The following is a 19684-nucleotide window of genomic DNA, read 5'->3' on the forward strand; positions in this document are numbered from 1 at the left end:
GGCTTCGGCTTTCGATGGTGAGCGGCTAGCGTAATCGATTATCTTTCCAAGCCTGTTTTTTTTCTTTATAGCAGCATCACACCGAGTCCTCTGCTGCTTGCGTCGGTATTCACTTCCGTATCAAGGTTTTCGTCGAAGTGGTTGACTACTGATAGCAACTGCGGGCATCGTTTTAGATATTTCAATGTTTCTGGTTGCGGAGCTTGCGACTTGTACTCGACGTATGATTACGTGAAATGGGTCAATGGTTCGGCGATGCGAGAAAAGTCGTTAACAATAGCGCCTATTCTAGGCACAGAGGCCAATGAATCTGCGCACTGCTTTCTTTAGGTCGGGCTGCCGGAATTTCGCTTCCGCAGCTGTTTTCTGTAGACCGGTATGGTCTCCGATCTTTCTAATGGCGCCCGGCCCAGGAACATGAGCTCTTTATACGCAGAGGCATTTTTCCAGCTACATGGTGGGCCCGGATGATTCGATTACATCGAGCATGGTTCAACGCCGCCTAATATGATTGTCGATGTTTTTGGCAAAGATGACGTCATTCAAGCAGATGAGACATGTCTGCCAATTTAAACCTGCCACGATCGTATCCTTCATGCGTTTGAATTTCGCAGCTGCGGAGCAAAGTCTGAATGTCTTGACCTTGAACTTGTAGAGGCCGTCCGGCATGATGGAGGCGGTCTTTTCGCGATCCCTTTCATCGACTTCCGTTTGTCAGTAATTGTTTTTAAGGTCTATAGTTCAAGAGCGCTTAGGAAAGCAGAAACGGTCTAATGCGTCGTCTGGACGTTGAAGAGGGTATACTTTCTTCGTGAGTTTTTCAAGCGGCGATAATCGACTCAGAAGCACAGAGTTGCGTCCATCTCCTTCGCTAAGGCCACAATACGCGCTTGACGACTCGTTGATGGCTTGATAATTTAGCTGCTTTATGGTTTCTCGTTCCCGCGTCCCAACTCGTAGGGGCGCTGATGGAATGGCCGAGTGCATCCTTCGGTAACCATGCGACGTTTAGCAGCTGGTGTTTCTTGAATCCGTAATGATTACGAAAAACAAAGCTTTTATTGCTGGAGTAAACCCTTGAACTGTTCTTGCTTATCATCGGGAAGACTTGCATTAACATCAAAATTTGCTTCAGGAACATGCGCTGCCATTGTATTTTCCGTAGAATCTTAGAGGACAAATGCATCACTCACAGCTGCAACTTCCTCCACATATGCAATGTTGGTACCATTGAGTTGATATTTGTGCTCGTGGCTGAAGTTTATCACCATTCCCCGCGCTTTTCTGCCGTGTAATCAACGTTACACTTTGCGCTGCAGATTTCAGAGCCGAGTAACAGGCGCTCTTCGTTCTCGAAGATGGCTTCCATCTATTCGGCTGCTTCTGCGCGAGCAGAAATCACGATGCTGGCACGCGGCGGAATGCTGACTTCGTCTTCAAGTACACTCTAGGCACGCCTGGGGAAAGTCCTCTCCGGCAATATCGCTTGGTCTGTGGACAACATCATGGACATCAATTTTAGGCCAATGGCAAAACCGCGCTGTTTGAGAAAGTTCGCGCTGATAATTGCATCGCGTGCGCACTCTTTCAGTATAATGGACATCACCGTGTAAGTGCGATCATGCACTATAACTCTTGCTGTGCGAATTCGAGTAGGCGTTATAAGGGGTCCTCCCGCTGCCCGGCTATGAGGGCCGTCCCATGTAGTCTTGACTTTTTTCAGTCATGCGCCAAAGGGTCCACTGATGACAGATTAGTCGGCTCCTGCGTAAACAAAGGCGGTGACGATGTGACCGTTGAGAAGCTCGTCGAAATCGTTGTTTCTTTGTCTCTTGCATTGCAATTGACTCCTGGCGTCGCACCATGGCTGTATCGCGTTGTTCAATAGATGGTGTATCTTTGGCGTCGAGGCTTCGTCGGGTTGGCGACCTGTCGTTCCTACGTCATTGAGATATATCTTCAAGCGTCTTTATCCTCGGCCTTGGGTCTTCGGTATTTCAACTTCCAGTAACTGCACATCCATCAGTTGCTACATTTGGTTTTCCTGATGTGGGCTTAAGGACCCGCCACTGGCTGGTCCTGTGCACCTGTGGTCCTGTGGCCCCAGGTATCCTGCTGACAGCAAATGCGAAGGACGTCGGGGCTCGCACTGAATTGCTGCGATGTAGTCGGCGATATCACGAGGCTGTTCGCCAAACTGTGCATGAGGCAAGTTTAGGGCAAAAGACCGTAGTCCGAGTTTATATTGTTGGCAGCGGCGCTAGAAATCTCCCGCTTCTCCGCAGTGGTAGCACAGCGGACGGTGGTCTGGAGGGTGCTATACATCTGTCTTCCTTGGGCAGCGGCGCTCGGCGACGGGTGGGCAACCGGTGGGCGAGAGCCATGTTAGCGCGCCCTGGCGTGGGCGCAGAGAGAGAAAGTGACAGTTTCCTACGCCGGGGTAGGTAATTACTTCCGGCTGAGAACTCCGTGATTCTGGGACTCCAAGTGAGGGCGGAATCTCCGCTCGGATGATATCAGCAATGGATGCTACTTGAAGCTGTGTAAAAAAGAAAATCCTGCACAGTTTTTTGTGCACAACGCATCTGATGGCCTCTCTGACCTCGTCGGAGCCACGTGTTTGAATTTCGATTTTTGTCGAAAGCAGCTGGCAATGGTATTGCCCGGTACGCATTTCCAGAATCTCCTCGATGGCTGCGACTTCGCTGGAATTAGTACAGAAAATAGGTCTTGCGTCACTCCGTGCACGAGGAAACGAGCTTTCCTCTCCTCAGACATATTCGGGTCGGCATGGCGGGACTGACGGACCATTTCTTACGCGTAAATAGCAACGTTTTCGTCCAAAAGGTGCACTTGGGCTTCCAGCTTCTCCCTTTTTTTGCACACAAGATTCGTAAAGGTCTGCAGGAACTTCTCAACAAATTGGTTTCACGTCGCTAGGGTGGTATCACTCTTTTCAAACCACGTCCGAGCTATAAAAAAACATAGTACAACTAGCCCTCGCTGCTTCAGTTGTCGAATACTGCGGTTGGCTTTTATGTATCCAGCCAGATTGCCGAGTCTTCAAATTATCATCAACGGAAAGTCGGTGGCTCAGTGGGCTGTCAAAGTACGATGACTGCTGACGATGCCGATTCCGTCATCGTGGCTGTGGACTTCGTATTTACCTTTGTGCTCTTCCCTGGTTCAGGTTTCTTTCTTGTGTCACGGCGTTGTGGGAGTTTTCGGTACCTGAGCGCACAACCACTTCCTCCGCATGTCACGCTGTAGTGAGAGGCAGTAACACAGTAGCAAAACTGTTAATAACGAAACTAACTCTTTATTGGGCAAACTTGTGCCTGCGGAAGCAAGCGAGAATCAAAGCATAACGATAGCTGTTAACACAGTCGGCGGTCGTCTAAGTCTCATCTGTGGGTCAAGGGCGTCGGCTTTAATAAATGATTTATTCAAAGCTACCAAATAATCGCTGGTGCTTGCGTGTCTTCAAGAAATTACTACACAATTCGGGTCTCGCATCAATTCACATTATACAACATTTGGGGATAACAGACGACGGATAGAACCATCGGTAACATTCGAGACTAGTACTTGTATCCTGCGTTGCATAAAACGTTTAACATTTGTTAGCCGGCGAAAAGCGATCACCCAAGAAAGAAAACGAGTACACGCGTAAGTGTTTTGAAATGAAATTTTGCAATTTTGCATAACAATTACCCACATAGAGATGGTTTCAATAGAATAGGACGAAAGAAATTCATACAATATGTTCGAATATACAGGTAACGTTGTAAATTTTCTCCAAATGGGTATTTTTTTCAGTTTGCTTATTTTTTCAAACATTACTTCCTCAACATGGCCACACGGTGTGACACAGCGGGGCACTGAAGAAGATGACAACAAGGTCATTTTGGCACCGCGCGTCGATGTTTACGTGCAGTAAAGGACTAACGCCTGAAGACCAGCGTGCACTTGAACAGGTTATATACGATAATTTCAGTGGAGGCGCTCGGTAAGCCACACTTGTCCAGAAGTGCCCACTGGGCAGCAAGAACACCGCCCCACAATTGAAGCTGACTCTGCTTCATGGCACAAGCTGGCGAATCAGAGGCATCACCCCAGAACTTGGTAACCTTCAAGAAAAAGTAATGGCTACGATCAATGCTACCGCTACCGAATGGGTGACGCTGAATTACTTTACGCTGCTGAACCCGCGAGTGGTAGCAGCTTATCATGGCCACACCTGTGAAGACTTGGAAGATTGATTGGCTTAGTTCGAGCACGTAGCTACATTTGACGAGTCGGGCAACGACACCAAACTCAGCAGCGGCTACTTCAGCCTGGCAACTGGTGCTCACACCTCATATATGAACCCTGATTGCACCTTGTCTTCATAGCTTGAGTTCCAGCTCAAGCTAGTGGGGGCACTACAGCTCCGATTGGTGGGAATAAGCGAACGATCCGTTCTCACACGCGTTGACAAGCCTAACCAGAGGGTCACAATGTATGTGGAGGACAAGATGCGCCTATTGCAGACTGCTCATCAGAGAATCTCGGAAGTGAAGAAAGTGCTTATCTGGTTACAGATGTAAGAAAACGACTATAGGGCGGCCTTTTTCAATATCGCCCGAAGACTGTTGCGAAGTTTCTTACCGACGCCACCGCTATAGAAAAGGCACTTCAGGAGTAGCCCATCATGTACAACCGATAACTTAATGCCGTGTCCTTTTCTGATATGCCAGTACGCTTAGGGTGTTACGTCACTTTGGTTTGTGAGCTGATTCGTTCAGTAATTCGCGATGATCTGCAGATGCAACACGGTAGGTCGCCTCCTCCAGCCAGCTGCCTCGCCAGCGTCGTACTCAACGAAGTAAAGCACGCGCTTGGGCCATCTCTTTCGAGCTGAGAAGCGCCGCATCTGCCGAGCAATTCCCGGCGTAAGACGTGCGCAGCAGCATTGCTGCGCCTCGCCGAAACTTTCACACCTACTTATCTTGCTTTAGCAGTCGCCTTGCAATCGGCGCAGGCCACCCCGACAGGCCCACTGCCGTACTTGGACGACCGCCAAACACCCACGAGGAAATCAAAGGTTTATTGAGCACCCGATTGACGACGGCTGCGATACCACTACGGGGAAGCTGGTCATGTGTATCGGCAGTGCTCCTACCTGCGGCTTGGACAGCGCGGATTTTCTAACGATTCGCCCCGACCCAGGTTCGGTCAGAGGCGTCGCGATATCGCCTAATTCCTCTACTAGCAGCGCAGGTCGGGCACATCGCAGGGGTTTGTCTCGCTTACCCTCACCGCTACGATATTTCCTTGTCATTGGTACCCCCTCGATGGCGGTGCAAGGGTGATCCCCAAGTACGACTTACATTCGAACCCCTAGAAGAAAAAAAAGACCATCGATACCCTGGGTTATCGCTCAAGGATTGTCTTTTTTCTTCATGGCATGGCGTCTGCTACAATAAATCCGCAACCAGCAACCATACGCTTTCTTCGCTTGTCATGATGAGCCTCCGTCTGGCCATTTGGGATTAAAGCTTCCCTTGCTAGAGTGCGCAAATCCTACTACTGGCTGAAACTTGCGGCGTCTGTTAAGCGGTGCGTCCAGCCCTGCCGTGAGTACCAGCGCCGGAAATCGCCAGCTGTGAAGGCTGCGGGATTGCTGAATTCGATTGACCACCTACTAAACCTTTAGACCAGGGTGCCAGAGATTATCAGGGCCCATTACCACTGTCATCTGCGCACAAGTAGGTAATCATAGCCACACACTATTTAAAGCAATATTCTCAAACAAAGGCGCGTCCTCGAGGGACAGCTTCCGAGGTTGACGAGTTTTTCACACAGAGCATCGAACTGCGGCATGGGGCCCCATCGTAGTGCATCATCACAGATCAAGGCAAAGCCTTTACAGCACAGCTCATTGAAGACATTTTTGAACTCAGCTATACGACCCACCGAAAGACAGCTGCCTATCATCCGCAGACAAACGGCTGTTCCGAACGACTGAAGAAAATCATGACTGACATGCTGTATATCTACTTAGACATTCAGCACAAGACGTGGGACGAGAAACTTCCTTAGGTAACCTTTCTATATAGCAGTGCTACGCAGGAAACCACACGCCTCGCCCATATTTTGCTTCGTTTACAGCCCTGAATTGGACACTATACGAGAAGCAATGTTACAACGCTACAACGTTGATTAACTCGATCTGGTCCAGAATGCTGAATTTTTCGTGCAACGCACGGGAGAAGCATGTCAGCTTGCCCGAGTGAACAAAGAAACAGCAGACCATCGATGTTCACCATTGAAATCTCCGCCATCCCCAAATGTAGGTCTAGCCCAGTGATCAATTTTTTTATCTGCACCAGAGCCCGTCGAAAAGGACCGTCCGATAAACTTTTCAGCCCCTACTTGATACTCTAGCGAGTGTTGCAGCGAATCAGTGACGCGAATTACGAAGCAATTCCCGACAGAAGCCAGCTTCCCCAGCGTCAACAACAGGAACCAATGACTGTGCACGTTGTATGGTTAAAACTGCTTTATAGCCCCTAGTAGCTCGCGTATTCCGCAGCTCACTCACTTGTCACTACGTATACTATACACCACAGCGATTGTAACTATATCATTTGCGTTCCTCCTAGGGTCTCTCGGCATTTTCACATCAAGTCTGTGTTCTCTTACTTTTTCAATATATTTTGGAGGAGTGGGTAATGCCGAATCGTGGTAGCACAGCAGGAGACTGAAGAAAAAAATAACGAGTATCATCTTACCAGCGCGCATCCACGCTTACGCTTTTTGCTAACACATGAAGACCACCGTGTACTTCAACAGGCTATACGCGACAGTGTTACATTATATTTAATTGTTCATTGCATAGGTCCAAGAATGTGCTACATAAATTTCATAGGCTTAGCAGAGCAGAGCAGAGCTCGTGCACGTGTGTTATCCCGCGATGCAGACCGGCAGCGTTAGATAGCTGTTTAAATTTCTTTAAACAGATAATAAACAGGCGTATTTACACGTCCAACGGTTTATCATTTGGGAAACGCGGAAGAGAACATCTGAAAAAACAGGTCACATTTGGCATCCAGTTTTGCTTTTGGTCCAGTTTTCTGTTAACCAGTTTAAGATAACAGACAAAAATGTGGAAATTCCTTAAGACGCGCTCTTACTTATGCATGCTGCATGTGCGCACCTTGCCCTTTAAGGTCATAGAGAGTTGTTTGCGAGTATAGAAACCATTTCTAAATTATGGCTGTCCAGATGTGCTAAATTATATCCACCGATGTTCCCTGTTTAGAATTTTCCAGATATTAATCGCGCTTTGATCATTTTGTTAAAGGCTGACAGACTACAAGTTGCACATAAAATTAGTTCTTGCGCATTGATTTCATTTCAAGAGGATGCTAATACACTACGTGATAAAGTTCAGTAACATTTACAGGCTTACGAACAGTTTTTCACATTTCAAGTGGGTTACGGCAACGATGTCGGAACGAAATGTATTTTGTTTTGGTTTTAGTTTCGTTCAATAGAAACTAGCTAAGTTTGGTTCAACTCCGTAACCAGGAAAAAATTATTTCTAGCGATTCAAAATAATTTTTATTTGCATGCAATAAATTTTGACACAGATTAACCACAAAAAGACAGTAATCCTTGTTCTAAATAATTGAATTGCGAAATAATGCTCCGGAAAGGCAGTGAGCACGATCTCAGAGTTCAGAATTCAGATTTATACCATTAGGCATGACCTCTGAGCAGCACGTTATCGAGTCTGCTAGCCGAAATCTGAGACCGCTGTTCCGATAAAACAGGCATAAAATGAATGATAATACATCGGGAAGAAAGCGTTGTAAGCATTGTAAGCCTTGTAATCGTCATAAGCTTGTAATACTTACTAGATTATGAACATTTTTCCAAATTCAAGTTGGTTACGACCAGGATATGGGAAGGACTTGTATTTTGCTGTGATTTTTCTTTCCTTCTATAGAAAGAAGCTCTGTTTTGGTTAAGCTCCGCAAACAGCAGGAGGAGGAATAAACTTTATTATTTGGAATGAGCCGACGGTAAAATCGTCCGAGGTGGGCGGCGTCCCTAGTCCAGGATGTCGTGGGCCTGAGCTGATAGCTTTGCCCTGCTCACCAGGCAATGCTGGTCTTCAGGGCTCGAGCTTGTCAGCTGGGCCTCCCACTGCTCGACGGTTGGTCCGGTGATGGGTGGTGTCGATGGGTTTTGCTGACATTCCCATACCATGTGGTAGAGGGTATTGGGCATAGAGCAGAAGGTGCATTTGTGATTATAGCTCGTAGGATACATGGTGTGTAGCAGGGTGCCGTGCGGAAATGTGCCGGTCTGTAGTCTTCGGAAGATCACCGCCTCTTCTCTTGTCAGCTGGGGATGCGGGGATGGATAGATCCGTCTATCCAGTCTGTAGTGGCTCAGGATATCGGCGTATCTTTTCGGGACGCTATCTTGTTGGTCTACCGGTGCTTGTGAACCTGGTGGGATAGCCCGGAGAATGCGATCTCGGGCAGCGCCATTATCCGCTACATTACCCGCCAGGGATTCGTGTCCCGGGGCCCAGACAGTGTACACTTCTGGAAAATTGTCTCGTTTTTCGAGGATGATCAGGGCTTGTTTGTAAATGCGGCCTTTTTGGTAATTTCTACATGCTGTTTGTGAGTCGGTGATGACTGTGATTAGATCTTCCTCTCGCTGGCCCGTAATGGCCGCCAGGGCTATCGCCGTTTCTTCCGCGCAGTCAATGTCTGGAGTGCTTACCGAGGCCGCTGCTTCCTCTTGTCCTTGGCCGTTGATCACGCTGATAGCGTGGGCCGCTCTGTTCTTGTACTTTGCCGCGTCGTTGTATCGGACTTCTTGTTTTGGTCCTTCGTAGGCCTTACGTAGAGCTTTCACTTTCGCTCGCCTCCTTTCTCTGTGGTATTCAGGGTGCATGTTTCTCGGTATGCTGGCCACCGTGATCTTCTCCCTCAGGGGTAGAGGAACCCGATGTTTTGTGGACTCATATTCGACTGGGTAGCCCAGTCTTATTAGCGTGTCCCTACCCGTGCTGGTGAGTTTAAGTCACTCTATCTGGCTAGTCTTGTGGGCCTCTACTAGCTCCTCCCAAGTATTGTGGATGCCCAGGGTGACTAGCTTCTCCGTCGATGTCGTCGGTGGAAGCCCCAGTGCCAGCTTTTAAGTCTTTCGTATTAGGGTGTTCAATTGGTCTCTCTCGCTGTTCTTGAGACCCAGGTACGGGGTGCCGTAAGTAACTCTGCTGATTATCAGGGCTTGTATTAATCTGATTGTGTCCTGCTCTTTCAGGCCGTGCTTTTTGTTTGTCACTCTTCGCACCAAGTGCGCGACTTGGGTAACTGTCGCTTGCAGTTTTTTTAATGGCGGCGAGACCGGCACCATCCTTCTGGAGAGTGAGGCCCAGAATACAAAGTGTGTCCACCTTGGGTATGTTGACTCCATGTAGTGTCAACGTTGGGTCAGGTGTCTCCTGTGGAGGCCGTCCTCTTGTCCTCTTTTTGAGGATCAGGAGCTCCGACTTTTCCGACGCGCATGAAAGACCGCAGCAGTGTAGATAATGCTCGGCCCCGTCGATGGCTTCCTGCACGGCGTCTTGTTCGCCGGCCGATCCCGTGCACGTCCACATGGTCAGGTCGTCTGCATACATTGCGTGACGGATACCCCTGATGTTCTACAAGAGGTTCGGCAATCCCCTCATCGCTATATTAAACAGCTGCGGGGTGATAACCAACCCCTGGGGGGTTCCTTGCTGCGGTATTTGGAACTTCTCGGTCCTGAGATTCCCCAGGCCTATGGTCGCCGTTCTACCCATCCGGAAGTCCCGGGCGTAGGTGTATGCCCGCCGTCCGCAGTTGGTGTGTTGTAGGCTGTAGGCTGTTTAGCACTGCTTCGTGTGAGACGTTGTCGAAGGCTCCCTTCACGTCGAGTGCCAGGATGGCACTCTTGTGGAATGTGCTGAGGCCGTCAATGACTTCTTCTTTAAGCTGAAGTAGAATGGCCTGGGTGGAGAGGTTAGGCCGGAAACCGAACATAGTGTTCGGCAGGTGCCCACCTTCTTCCAGATAGGGCGAGAGACGATTGTGGACCATGTGCTCGAACATTTTTCCCGCGCATGATGTGAGAGAGATCGGACGCAAGTTCTGTAGGTTGATAGGCTTGCCGGGTTTCGGGATCATCGTTACGTCCGCGTGCTTTCAGGAAGCCGGTATACTGCGGTTCTCCCAGCTTCCATTGATATACTTGAGTAAACTCTCCATCGCCTCGTCGTCCACGTTACGGAGGGTCTTCCTAATTTTATCCCTGCCGGGCATCTTGTTTCTTGTGAGATTTCTTAAGGCTGCCACGGTCTCCGACTTGGTGAAAGGTTGTCTAAATCTGGATCGGTTTCGCCCTGATACTGCGGGTAAAGGGCTGGCTGCGTCTTCCGTTGTTGCTCGTCTCTGATGTATTTCCCGGTGATGGCTTCGATCGCTTCTTCGGTTCCCTGGAAGTTGTGTATAAGTTTTTGTATGTGTTGCCCCGTGACACTTCTTGATTCCATCTTTAGAATGGCCCAGGTCTTTCGGTTGCTAAGGGTTCCCTGTAACTGGTCGCACACTTGATTCCAGTTCTGACGTCCGAGTTTTTCAGCATACTCCTCCGCCTGCCGCGAGACTGCGGCAATGCGGATCTTGAGTTTGCGGTTTCTCTTCTGCTTCTTCCATCTCTTCAAAAGTCCTCGCCTAACCTCCCAGACGTGACGTAGGTGTGGGTCGACTTCGGGATTATCCGCAGTGAGTTGGATGGTCTTTGTGTACTTGGTAACCAAGTCCATCACTTTCTTGGTCCACTCCTCGATGTCCTCCAGGCTTCTTGGGTGTTCATCTTTCCAGAAAGCAGGCCAGTCCGTAATTTTGGCCTGACCTAATCTCACGGGGGTATTGTGGAGCATGATTTCGGTCTGGATGATATAATGGTCGCTGCTCAGAGTGTCGTCGAGTCCCGACCACTCGACTTGCATTAAGCCAGTGGAGAAGGTCAGGTCTGGGCTGGTGTCTCTGGAGACGCTGTTGCCGATTCTAGTTGGTATTAGAGCATCGGTCCACAGCGTCAGCTGGTGGTGTTGTGCCGCGTTGCGCACGTCGATACCCTTCTTGTTGTTTGATCGGTAGCCCCAAGCCACGTGTGGAGCGTTAAAGTCACCCACCACGAGAAGTTTTTGACCATTGATGACTTTCTTCACTTCTCTCAGCAACTTGTCCAAGTCCTTTAGTGTGTCGCGCGGAGGACTGTAGAGATTCAGGATGTAGAGGCTCTGTAGTGTTTTCTTGGGAGGGACCAGCTCAATCAGAGTGTGTTCGATTCTGTGGTGGATTTGGTGCTGCTGCGTCTTGTAGTGCTTCTTGATGAGGACGGCAGTCCGGGTCCTTCCTTGGGCAACGTGCGTTTTGTAGCCTCGCATCGTAATATTATTTGGTTCTGTTTCCTCTAATGCGATGACGTCAGGTTGGTGTAGGGTGCATAGGTGAAGTAAATTTTGCCGTTTCCGATTTATTCCTCTGCAATTCCACTCCAAACTTTGAGGGTTCCGGTCGCTTATTTCTTCTTTGCTATCTTATTCGCCATCATGGCTTCCCAGAGTCTCCTTCATCTGAGCTTCTCTGATGGGGAATTTTGGCTTTTTCCTTGCCTGCTCTTTTTCCATTTGTAGGATGGAGATGCGTTGGCTGAGCTCGTTGCCCATCTGGGTGATCTCCTGGCGGAGCGTTTGTACGGCTGCTTGGACAGTGGCCGCCACAGATTTGCTTATGGTGTCGACGGCCTGAGCCAGTTTGGCTCGGAACTCATTTCTCAGTTCGGCCGTGTCTTCAGTTCTGGCCTTGTTCATCTAGTACTCTATTCCCGATTCTAGGTCCTCTATCGGGGGAGTATGGTCTCTCGACGGCGTTGGTGTTGTGGTCGGTTTCTGCTGTTTTTGCAATTGGTCAATGAGATGTTGGAGCTTCCTCTCCAGCGCTCGTTCTCTGGCCTGAGCTCTTCTGTCCCGTTCCTCCTGACGACCTTCTTGCTCTTCTAGACGCTTCATGAGCACTTCATTCCGCTTCATCAGGTCGGCGTTTTGCCTTCTGAGGAAGGAGATGGTTTCCTCGTATCTCGAATTTCGCTCTTCTGCCGGCAGTGAGGGAAATGGGTCGGTTGTCGACTTGGAACTGGCTATCACTTCCGCCCAGGTGATCTTCTGCTGTTCTTGCTGTGGCTTACTTGTTCCATATTGCGAGGAGCTTGAACTTGTCTTCCTTGTTATAGGTGGTTATCGGCCTCTTGATTTACTTCTCTCCCTCAGGTACAGGGGTGGGGGTCTTGGCTTGAGCCTTTTCTCGCACTCCTTGCTTGCTGTCTCGTGAGGTAATCCTAACAGTTTGCACTGCAACTGGCAATCATGATCTGCTTTTGGGTTCTGCACCCCGCACCGGTTGCAGATATGTCTGTCTGGGTTGGGGCATACATCCTGCCGGTGGCCGATTTCTCCGCAGGCCTTGCAATACTGTACCGATCTGCGGTATGGGCAGCAACGTGTGTACGAGCCGGCCACCTTCACATAGAAAGGGATGTGCGGACCTTCGAAGGTGATAACTGCTGAGGTGGATTTGCCGAGCATCCTCGCATGCAGGATGCCACAGTTGTTGGCTGCCAGTAGTTCCGCAAGTCGTTTCTCCGTCGTACACGCAGTGATACCGTGCACGACTCTTCGTACTGTTCCTGGGAGCGGTTTGATGTACGGCTTCATCTCGTATGTGGCTGCCCCAAGTTCGATGCCGTTGATGGAACCGAGCTTCAGTGCACAGTCCTCGTCTGCGGTGCTGGCAATTATCAGGTTCTGCTTCCACTGCGTTTGGATGGTAACGTTCGCGCAAAATTCGTTGAAAGGGGAACCACTTTCGATTGCAAATCCTTCGGTGATCTCGTGCGGCCAGCTGGAAAGTTTCATGCCGGTTCTTGGTAGGTATACCACCTTGTAATCATTCACTGGCAGCGACGGGGTCACGCGTCGTGGCGGTGGCTTGCCGTTGGTTCGGCTTTTCTGATCTTGCTGCCGTTGGTGGTTGCTGTTGGCTTGCATGCTTGCTTCCACTCTCGCGTTGCTCCTCGCGTTCACTCCTACTTGCTGGTTCTGGGGGTTTCCTTGCTTTCCTCCCTCTTGTATGCGGTCCTCGTTCAGCGCGTTCTTGTTTTTTCTTGCCTTGATTGCTTGGAACCATGGGCCAGCTTGACTCAGCGTCTTGCCGCTGTTCTCATCGAATTCCATGTTGCTCTGGACCGCTGTGGAGTCTTCGCTATTGTTCTCTATGTCCATTTCGTGAGCACTGCCGTTCGTTTCCCCTGCCATTCTCGATGCTCGCGAGGCCATGCGGGCCCGCTCCTGGGGCGCGTGCGGCGTTCGGAGAACGGTGCTCGAATACGTCGAGGTGCTTGTTGCTCGGTGTGTCAAAGTAAGGAAATCCACTCACCGCAGTAATTCTGCCGTCTTTCGATGCCGATTGCCTTGTGGAGTTCAGTGACACAAAATCGTGAAATTTGGTTAAGGTTAACCGCAATAACTCGCGATCCGCAAACAGCAAAAATATATATATCCGTAGCGGTTCGTAACGGTTTTGTTCACATGCAAAAAATTTCGAAGCAGACTAACCTTACAAAGGTAGTCATTCTTGTACTCGGTAGTTGAGTTACGAAATATTGCTCCGGAAAGGCACTGAGCAAGATCTCAGAATTCTTAATTCACATTCGTGGCATTAGGCATGATCTTTAAGTAGCACATCCTCGAATCTATTTGCCGAAATGCTAGACCGCTGTTCCGATAAAACAAACGTAAAATTAACGATAACACATCGGGAAGAAAGCGTTGTACCTTTAGAATACAAAACGATAAGCTCTACAGGGCCGGGGCCCTGGGTTTTTGCTACGATACCGATAAGCTAGTGCACCAATCAGCAGGCTTTGGTCAGTGGAGCGCTCTACCGGTTATCGCTTGCACTGTCCTTTCCTGATACTAGCACAAATGTTAACGTTGTCGGGCGACAGTTGTTTCAGAGCCTGACTTTCCCTATAAATAATAATAATATAATATTTGGGGTTTTACGTGCCAAAACCACTTTCTGATTATGAGGCACGCCGTAGTGGAGGACTCCGGAAATTTTGACCACTTGGGGTTCTTTAACGTGCACCTAAATCTAAGCACACGGGTGTTTTCGCATTTCGCCCCCATCGAAATGGGGCCGCCGTGGCCGGGATTCGATCCCGCTACCTCGTGCTCAGCAGCCCAACACTATAGCCACTGAGCAACCACGGCGGGTTTACCTATAAATCGAAGACCGATATAAAATATTTCACTTTTGCTCCAAAACAAAATAATAAGTAACGTTTCGGTTACATTTTTGTTCTGGTCAAAAATACAGTTTTTTTCGTATTTGATTTAGTTTCCTTATGACCCACTTGCTACGGCACCGTAAAAGGCGCCTTTTTTTCGCAGGCAATATAACGCAAATTTCTGCAGGTATTACGGTCGAAGTATCAATTGCTTTTCTTTTGTGCCTTCAGAAATTGGGAATGGGCACCCTAGCTGGCCTAACTTATCAGGTAAGTAACAGTTTCTTTAGATTTCACTTCTAAGGAGGACATTTTTTTAAAGATCAGTGGCATGCATTAGCATAGAACAGAACGATAATGTTATCTAATTTAGACAGACATGCATGCACGTTATACCTCAAGCATTTCTACGGTACACTTGCAAATATCACGATAAAAACCTGATCACTGCTGATTGACATTTAGATATAAAGCTGGAAATTCCTACAGCTTATTGAATTTTGGTCGAAATCACACAAAAGGCCTACACTGAGCTTTGGAAGAGCGCGATTTCCGTGCCATTAGCAAATGTTCACGGGTCACCTGATTTAGCCGGATCGTCAGGCAAGCGTGAAGATACTGAGATCGCAAGTTTCTAGTACCGCTTGCTTTCCGCTCGCTTATCATTTCGGCGCACATAGGCACTTTGTTCACGGACGTCTATTGTGGTCCCGACAGTTTGGCTCTTCCGCAGCTGAATGCAGTCTCGGGGGAAGTTTGCCGATATTCATTACGCTGCATAAGCCAGCAGCCAAAGCTCTTTGCGGGTCTACAACGGGTTATGATCTTCCCAAGTAACATGGTTAATCTAGCCACCACCGTTCTTCTCACTCTTCCTGCTGGAAATTCTCTGAAAAATAAGTATTTTTAAATACCTCCATGGTGTCACATTAAAGTGTGTGTTTCTTTTTGTAAAAAACACGAGAACAACACGCTTATTATCCCACCTTGAGTATGGTTAAGGAATCTTCAAGGTATTCTCTGTAAGACCATGTACGCAGAGCATCGGGCTCGTTGCAATTTACTTAAACCGCTCCTTACTAAACGCCATATGCTACCTTTCCTGACATGCTTGAAATTTCTGTGACAGGAAAAGTTTTGCTTCGTTTTCTGCTGCAGAGGCTTTGCGCCTCTTAAGAAGATGGTCGCACCTGATGGCCTACAGTGCGGTAAAGATGTCACTGGTCTCGTGGACAGGGTAAGAGTACGAATTTTAACTGTGCGCAGTATTTTTCAGGCAACATACAGAAAGTTTCAGTTTGTATATTTAAGGAAGTAGCACAAGCAGTTATTCCACAAGCATTAAATTTCTGCACGTATCTGAAGGGATGTGGCAGAAAATAAATTAGCTTCATGAAAATGACGCAAATGCTCAGTTTAAATATAAGTAAGTTTTCTCGGCGGGTTTATTGCATACTAATGGTCCAGTCATATTGAGAGTTGTTCGTATGACAAGTAGGGACATTAGCCTATGTGGAACAAAAAGATAATATAGAAATTGCTCTCTTGAAATGTTACACCTTCGAATTTCCTTGGACATTTTTGTTGAGCACTTGATCGACTTTCAGCCTGGTACACTTTCGTTATTTAGAAATTTGCTAAGCAATCCTGCATCTCCACACTATAGTTCAGCACAATAATCGATAGCGTTTCTCACTGCAATACCGTGGCCCCTGCGAGAAGCCAATCAATGACATTACAGGCCACAATACATATTTCTGTGCCACACAACCGGAGCTCCTGCGGTATTTCGCAGAGAGGACAAGAGTACAATGCAAGCAGTGTGCTCCTAGCAATGTAACAGGACGAAGATTAAACAGAACAGACGATCACAGGTTCCCTGCGTTTTCGTCTTTGCCTAATTGATGCGCCGCCAGACCATGAACATATTTGAACTCGCTCTGTTCTCAGTAATTGTTCAGTATATTTAGTACGTATACGGGCTGTTATCAGTGGCTTCAATAGGCAGCCGCTCTTGGATGCAGGAGGCAGAATAGCATGAAAAAGACGAGGAAACAAAGTAATTACGGTGCAACTCAAACGAACACACTCGGGGAATTAACGGGAGCTCGTGCCGCAAGATGCATGTTGCTCATGAAAGCATTGCATGTTAAAGGTAAACTAAACGTTCATGGAAGAAAACGGGCAAGGGGAGTGACTTTTTAATGCCTGTTTCTCGTCTGGACGGTATCTTGTAAAGCGATATTATCACTTACTGTCCTGTTCTATCAGTGAATGAAAAATCTTTGTCATTTCAATGCTGTAAAACATATAAAAATGTGAGAGCACAGCGTGAATTTCAGTGTGTTTATTTATTTCGGAATCCGCCTTTTTCTTTCATTTCAGAGATGTATAAATGGCGAATGTGTTCAAGTGTCATAGCCAATGAACACTTTGTGGAGCCTAGAGGTAAACTTGGCAATGAATAAACCGCCGAGGGAAGCTTGCAGTCCGCCTAAAAGCTTTGGAGTGAACTAGGGTGGTTGCTTGAGCTAGTGGTAATTCATGATCAAAAATAACGTACAGCGCGAAGGACAAGGACTGCGAAGACGACATACACAGCGCTGTGTATGTCGTCTTCACAGTCCTTGTCCCTCGCGCTGTACGGTATTTTTGATCATCGGAGTGCTTATGTTATTAGCAATAATATGGTACCTGGCACGCTCTTCTTGTGCTGACTATCTACATATCTATCTCTCTAACAACTTCCCCGCCTGCGCGTGTCATCGGATAGTGTATGGTCTACACGGTAGCGCAGCGGAATGCGGTGCTGGTGGAACAGGGTTTGACGGCAACGGCTGGACCAACTCGGGTCACTGGGCATGTGGCACTCTGGCGTCCTGTATGCCGCTTTTCAAAGAACGTCTGTGAGGCCGACATGGGTCGCTGCAGATTGCGTGACTTGACATGTGGCCCTGTCACCATTCTTCAGTGAATTTTTTTGACCCGAACTTGAGCAAATGGATACGAGCCACTGTGAATGTGCACGTGTACAACGACAAAAGAGGATTCTTTAAGCTTCTCCGATGCTCGCCCTAATCGAACCAGTGTCGCACGCGTTGCTTAAGGGCCACCGCTTGACGCCTTAGCAAGCTGCGTAAAAATGCACTGGATGTGTGCCGCTTTTCAATCAACACCTTTCACGCCAACGCTTTATCGAGCTGCTTCATGAGTACATTTGGTATGTGGCCCTCATTTATAAACCTCTCACCAACTTGGGCCACTGAGTGTAAGCCACTAGGTGTTGTGACAGCTAAGTACCAATTCTAAGTGTTAGCACGTGCCGGCATGCCACACGTTTGGTCCCAGAAGTCATGCGCGGCCTTCTCGGCAACGCCTTTGCATGACGCGGCGTGTCCAGAAATGAGCGCGATAAAGGAGCTCTACTGCCGCATGACCTGCTGCGAAGCTTTCGCATGTACTGTCGCGTAATTACTTTTGGAGGCCAAGCAGAGCTTCGCGGCAGCCCCACTATATTTCACACTGTTCATAGGGAACAGTGACAGAGGAATCCCGCTGCAGTGCCCGCCCCACATAAAGACTGCGGCAACAGGTTGTTTCGCCAAATTGCTTCAATGCTAAACACACTACCGTCGATAGCCTTCGTAAGATGGGTTATATCGAATCTCTATGGTTTGCATGTTCGTTGCCTTCAACTAGAGTGCCATTTGTGCTGGCAGAGAAACGGGCAGAAACTGAACTTCATTCGTTCGCACTATTATTTATTTATTTGTATTTATTTACAGCATACTGCAGGCCCTTAATGGGTCCTAGCAGGAAGGGCAAAATAAAGAGAATGACAATAACAACTGAAAAAAGCACAGCAAAAAATTATTGCAGTAAAGAATATATAAACAATGACACATAGCAGGAACAATAAACAATAACTCGGCAACTGTAAATAATAATTTTGTCAATGGCCTCAATACTGCTTAGTACATCAGTAGGTAGTAAATTCTATTGAGTTATTGTGCGCGGAAAGAAAAAGTATTTAAAAACATTGACTCTAGCTTTGTACGGTGACAGGAATTCCGCGTGATAATTCCTCGCTGGGCGTGTTGTGTTGGACTTAATAAATGGACCAGGACTCATAGAGAGTTTGTTATTTTTGATTAAGAAAAGTAAATTAAATCTTTGAATTTTTCTTCGTATTTCCAGTCTCTGTATGTTATGTTGTGCCATGAGAGTGGGGGGGGGTGGAGTCAGTAGAGCGGTAGTCATTAAAGATAAATCGAACAGATTTGCTCTGGATCATTTCCAACGCCTCAATGTTATGTTTTGTGTAAGGGTCCCAGACGCTGCATGCGTACTCGAGTTTAGGTGTGATGATTGAGGTGTAGGCTATGAGCTTTGCGTTAGTAGGGGCATCTTTTATTTTGTGCCTGAGGAGGCAAAGTTCCTCAAAAGCTGACGTGCATATGTTTGATATATGTATATTCCAACTAAGATTATTCGCTATAGTAACACCTAGGTAAGTGTATTCATTAAATTCTTCGAGCGGATGAGATGGAAGGTTATAAGAAAATGATAGGCTGCTCTTTTTATTGGTAAACTTCATGAAGACTGTTTTGTCATGGTTAAGCTTCATGTCCCATCGATTGCACCTAGAATGAATGTTCCGAAGGTTAGAATTAAGGATGATTTAATCTTCACAAGACCTAATATCATTAAACAATACACAGTCGTCGGCGAAAAGCGTAATCTGCACTGGTTCAGTAATCATATTAACAATGTTATTTATGTATATTAGAAAGAGTAATGGTCCCAGCACACTTCCCTGCGGTACGCCAGAAGTGACTGGAAGGTGGCTGGAAAAATGAGAATAAATACTGATGAACAGTGTGCGGTCGGATAGGTAAGGAGACACCCAGGTAATTATGAAAGAAGGCAGCCCAGTAGATTAAAGGTTACATATTAGTTTGTCATGTGGAAAAAGATCAAACGCTTTCTTAAAATCTAGAAAGATAACGTCAATCTGCCCGGACTCGTTTATGCTAGTTCGGTGGCTGTTGAAAGGAGCTTTCTAAGTCCGTGTTTAAATGGAGATGGAATGTCTCTCTCAATTAGAAAAGTGGTTATATAAGTGGCTACAATGTGCTCAAGACGTTTACAAGAAGAAGATGTAAGCGATAGTAGACGAAAATTTGTAACATATGACGCGGTACCTTTCTTAAGTATTGACACAATCCGCGCTACTCCCCAATCCGAAGGAACGCTGCTAGTTGATAGGCATGCATGGAAAATTATGACAAGATCT

At 47.5% G+C, this 19684-nt stretch overlaps 1 protein-coding gene across 6 annotated transcripts in view; it reads left to right on the top strand.

Moving 5' to 3' along the window:
- The window catches only part of LOC142587412 (uncharacterized), a 116242-nt gene extending 99316 nt beyond the window's left edge, over nt 1–16926 (top strand). For all 6 annotated transcript variants that reach the window (XM_075698414.1, XM_075698412.1, XM_075698413.1 and 3 more), the window contains 3 exons: nt 14620–14658; nt 15518–15625; nt 16774–16926. In XM_075698414.1, coding sequence (XP_075554529.1) covers nt 14620–14658; nt 15518–15625; nt 16774–16809 — 183 coding nt within the window. In that variant the 3' untranslated portion in view covers nt 16810–16926. The remainder of the gene's footprint in view (nt 1–14619; nt 14659–15517; nt 15626–16773) is intronic.
- The last annotated feature ends 2758 nt before the right edge of the window (nt 16927–19684 follow it).

This window comes from Dermacentor variabilis, chromosome 7, assembly GCF_050947875.1.
Source record: "Dermacentor variabilis isolate Ectoservices chromosome 7, ASM5094787v1, whole genome shotgun sequence".
In the NCBI taxonomy this organism is placed as follows: domain Eukaryota; kingdom Metazoa; phylum Arthropoda; class Arachnida; order Ixodida; family Ixodidae; genus Dermacentor; species Dermacentor variabilis.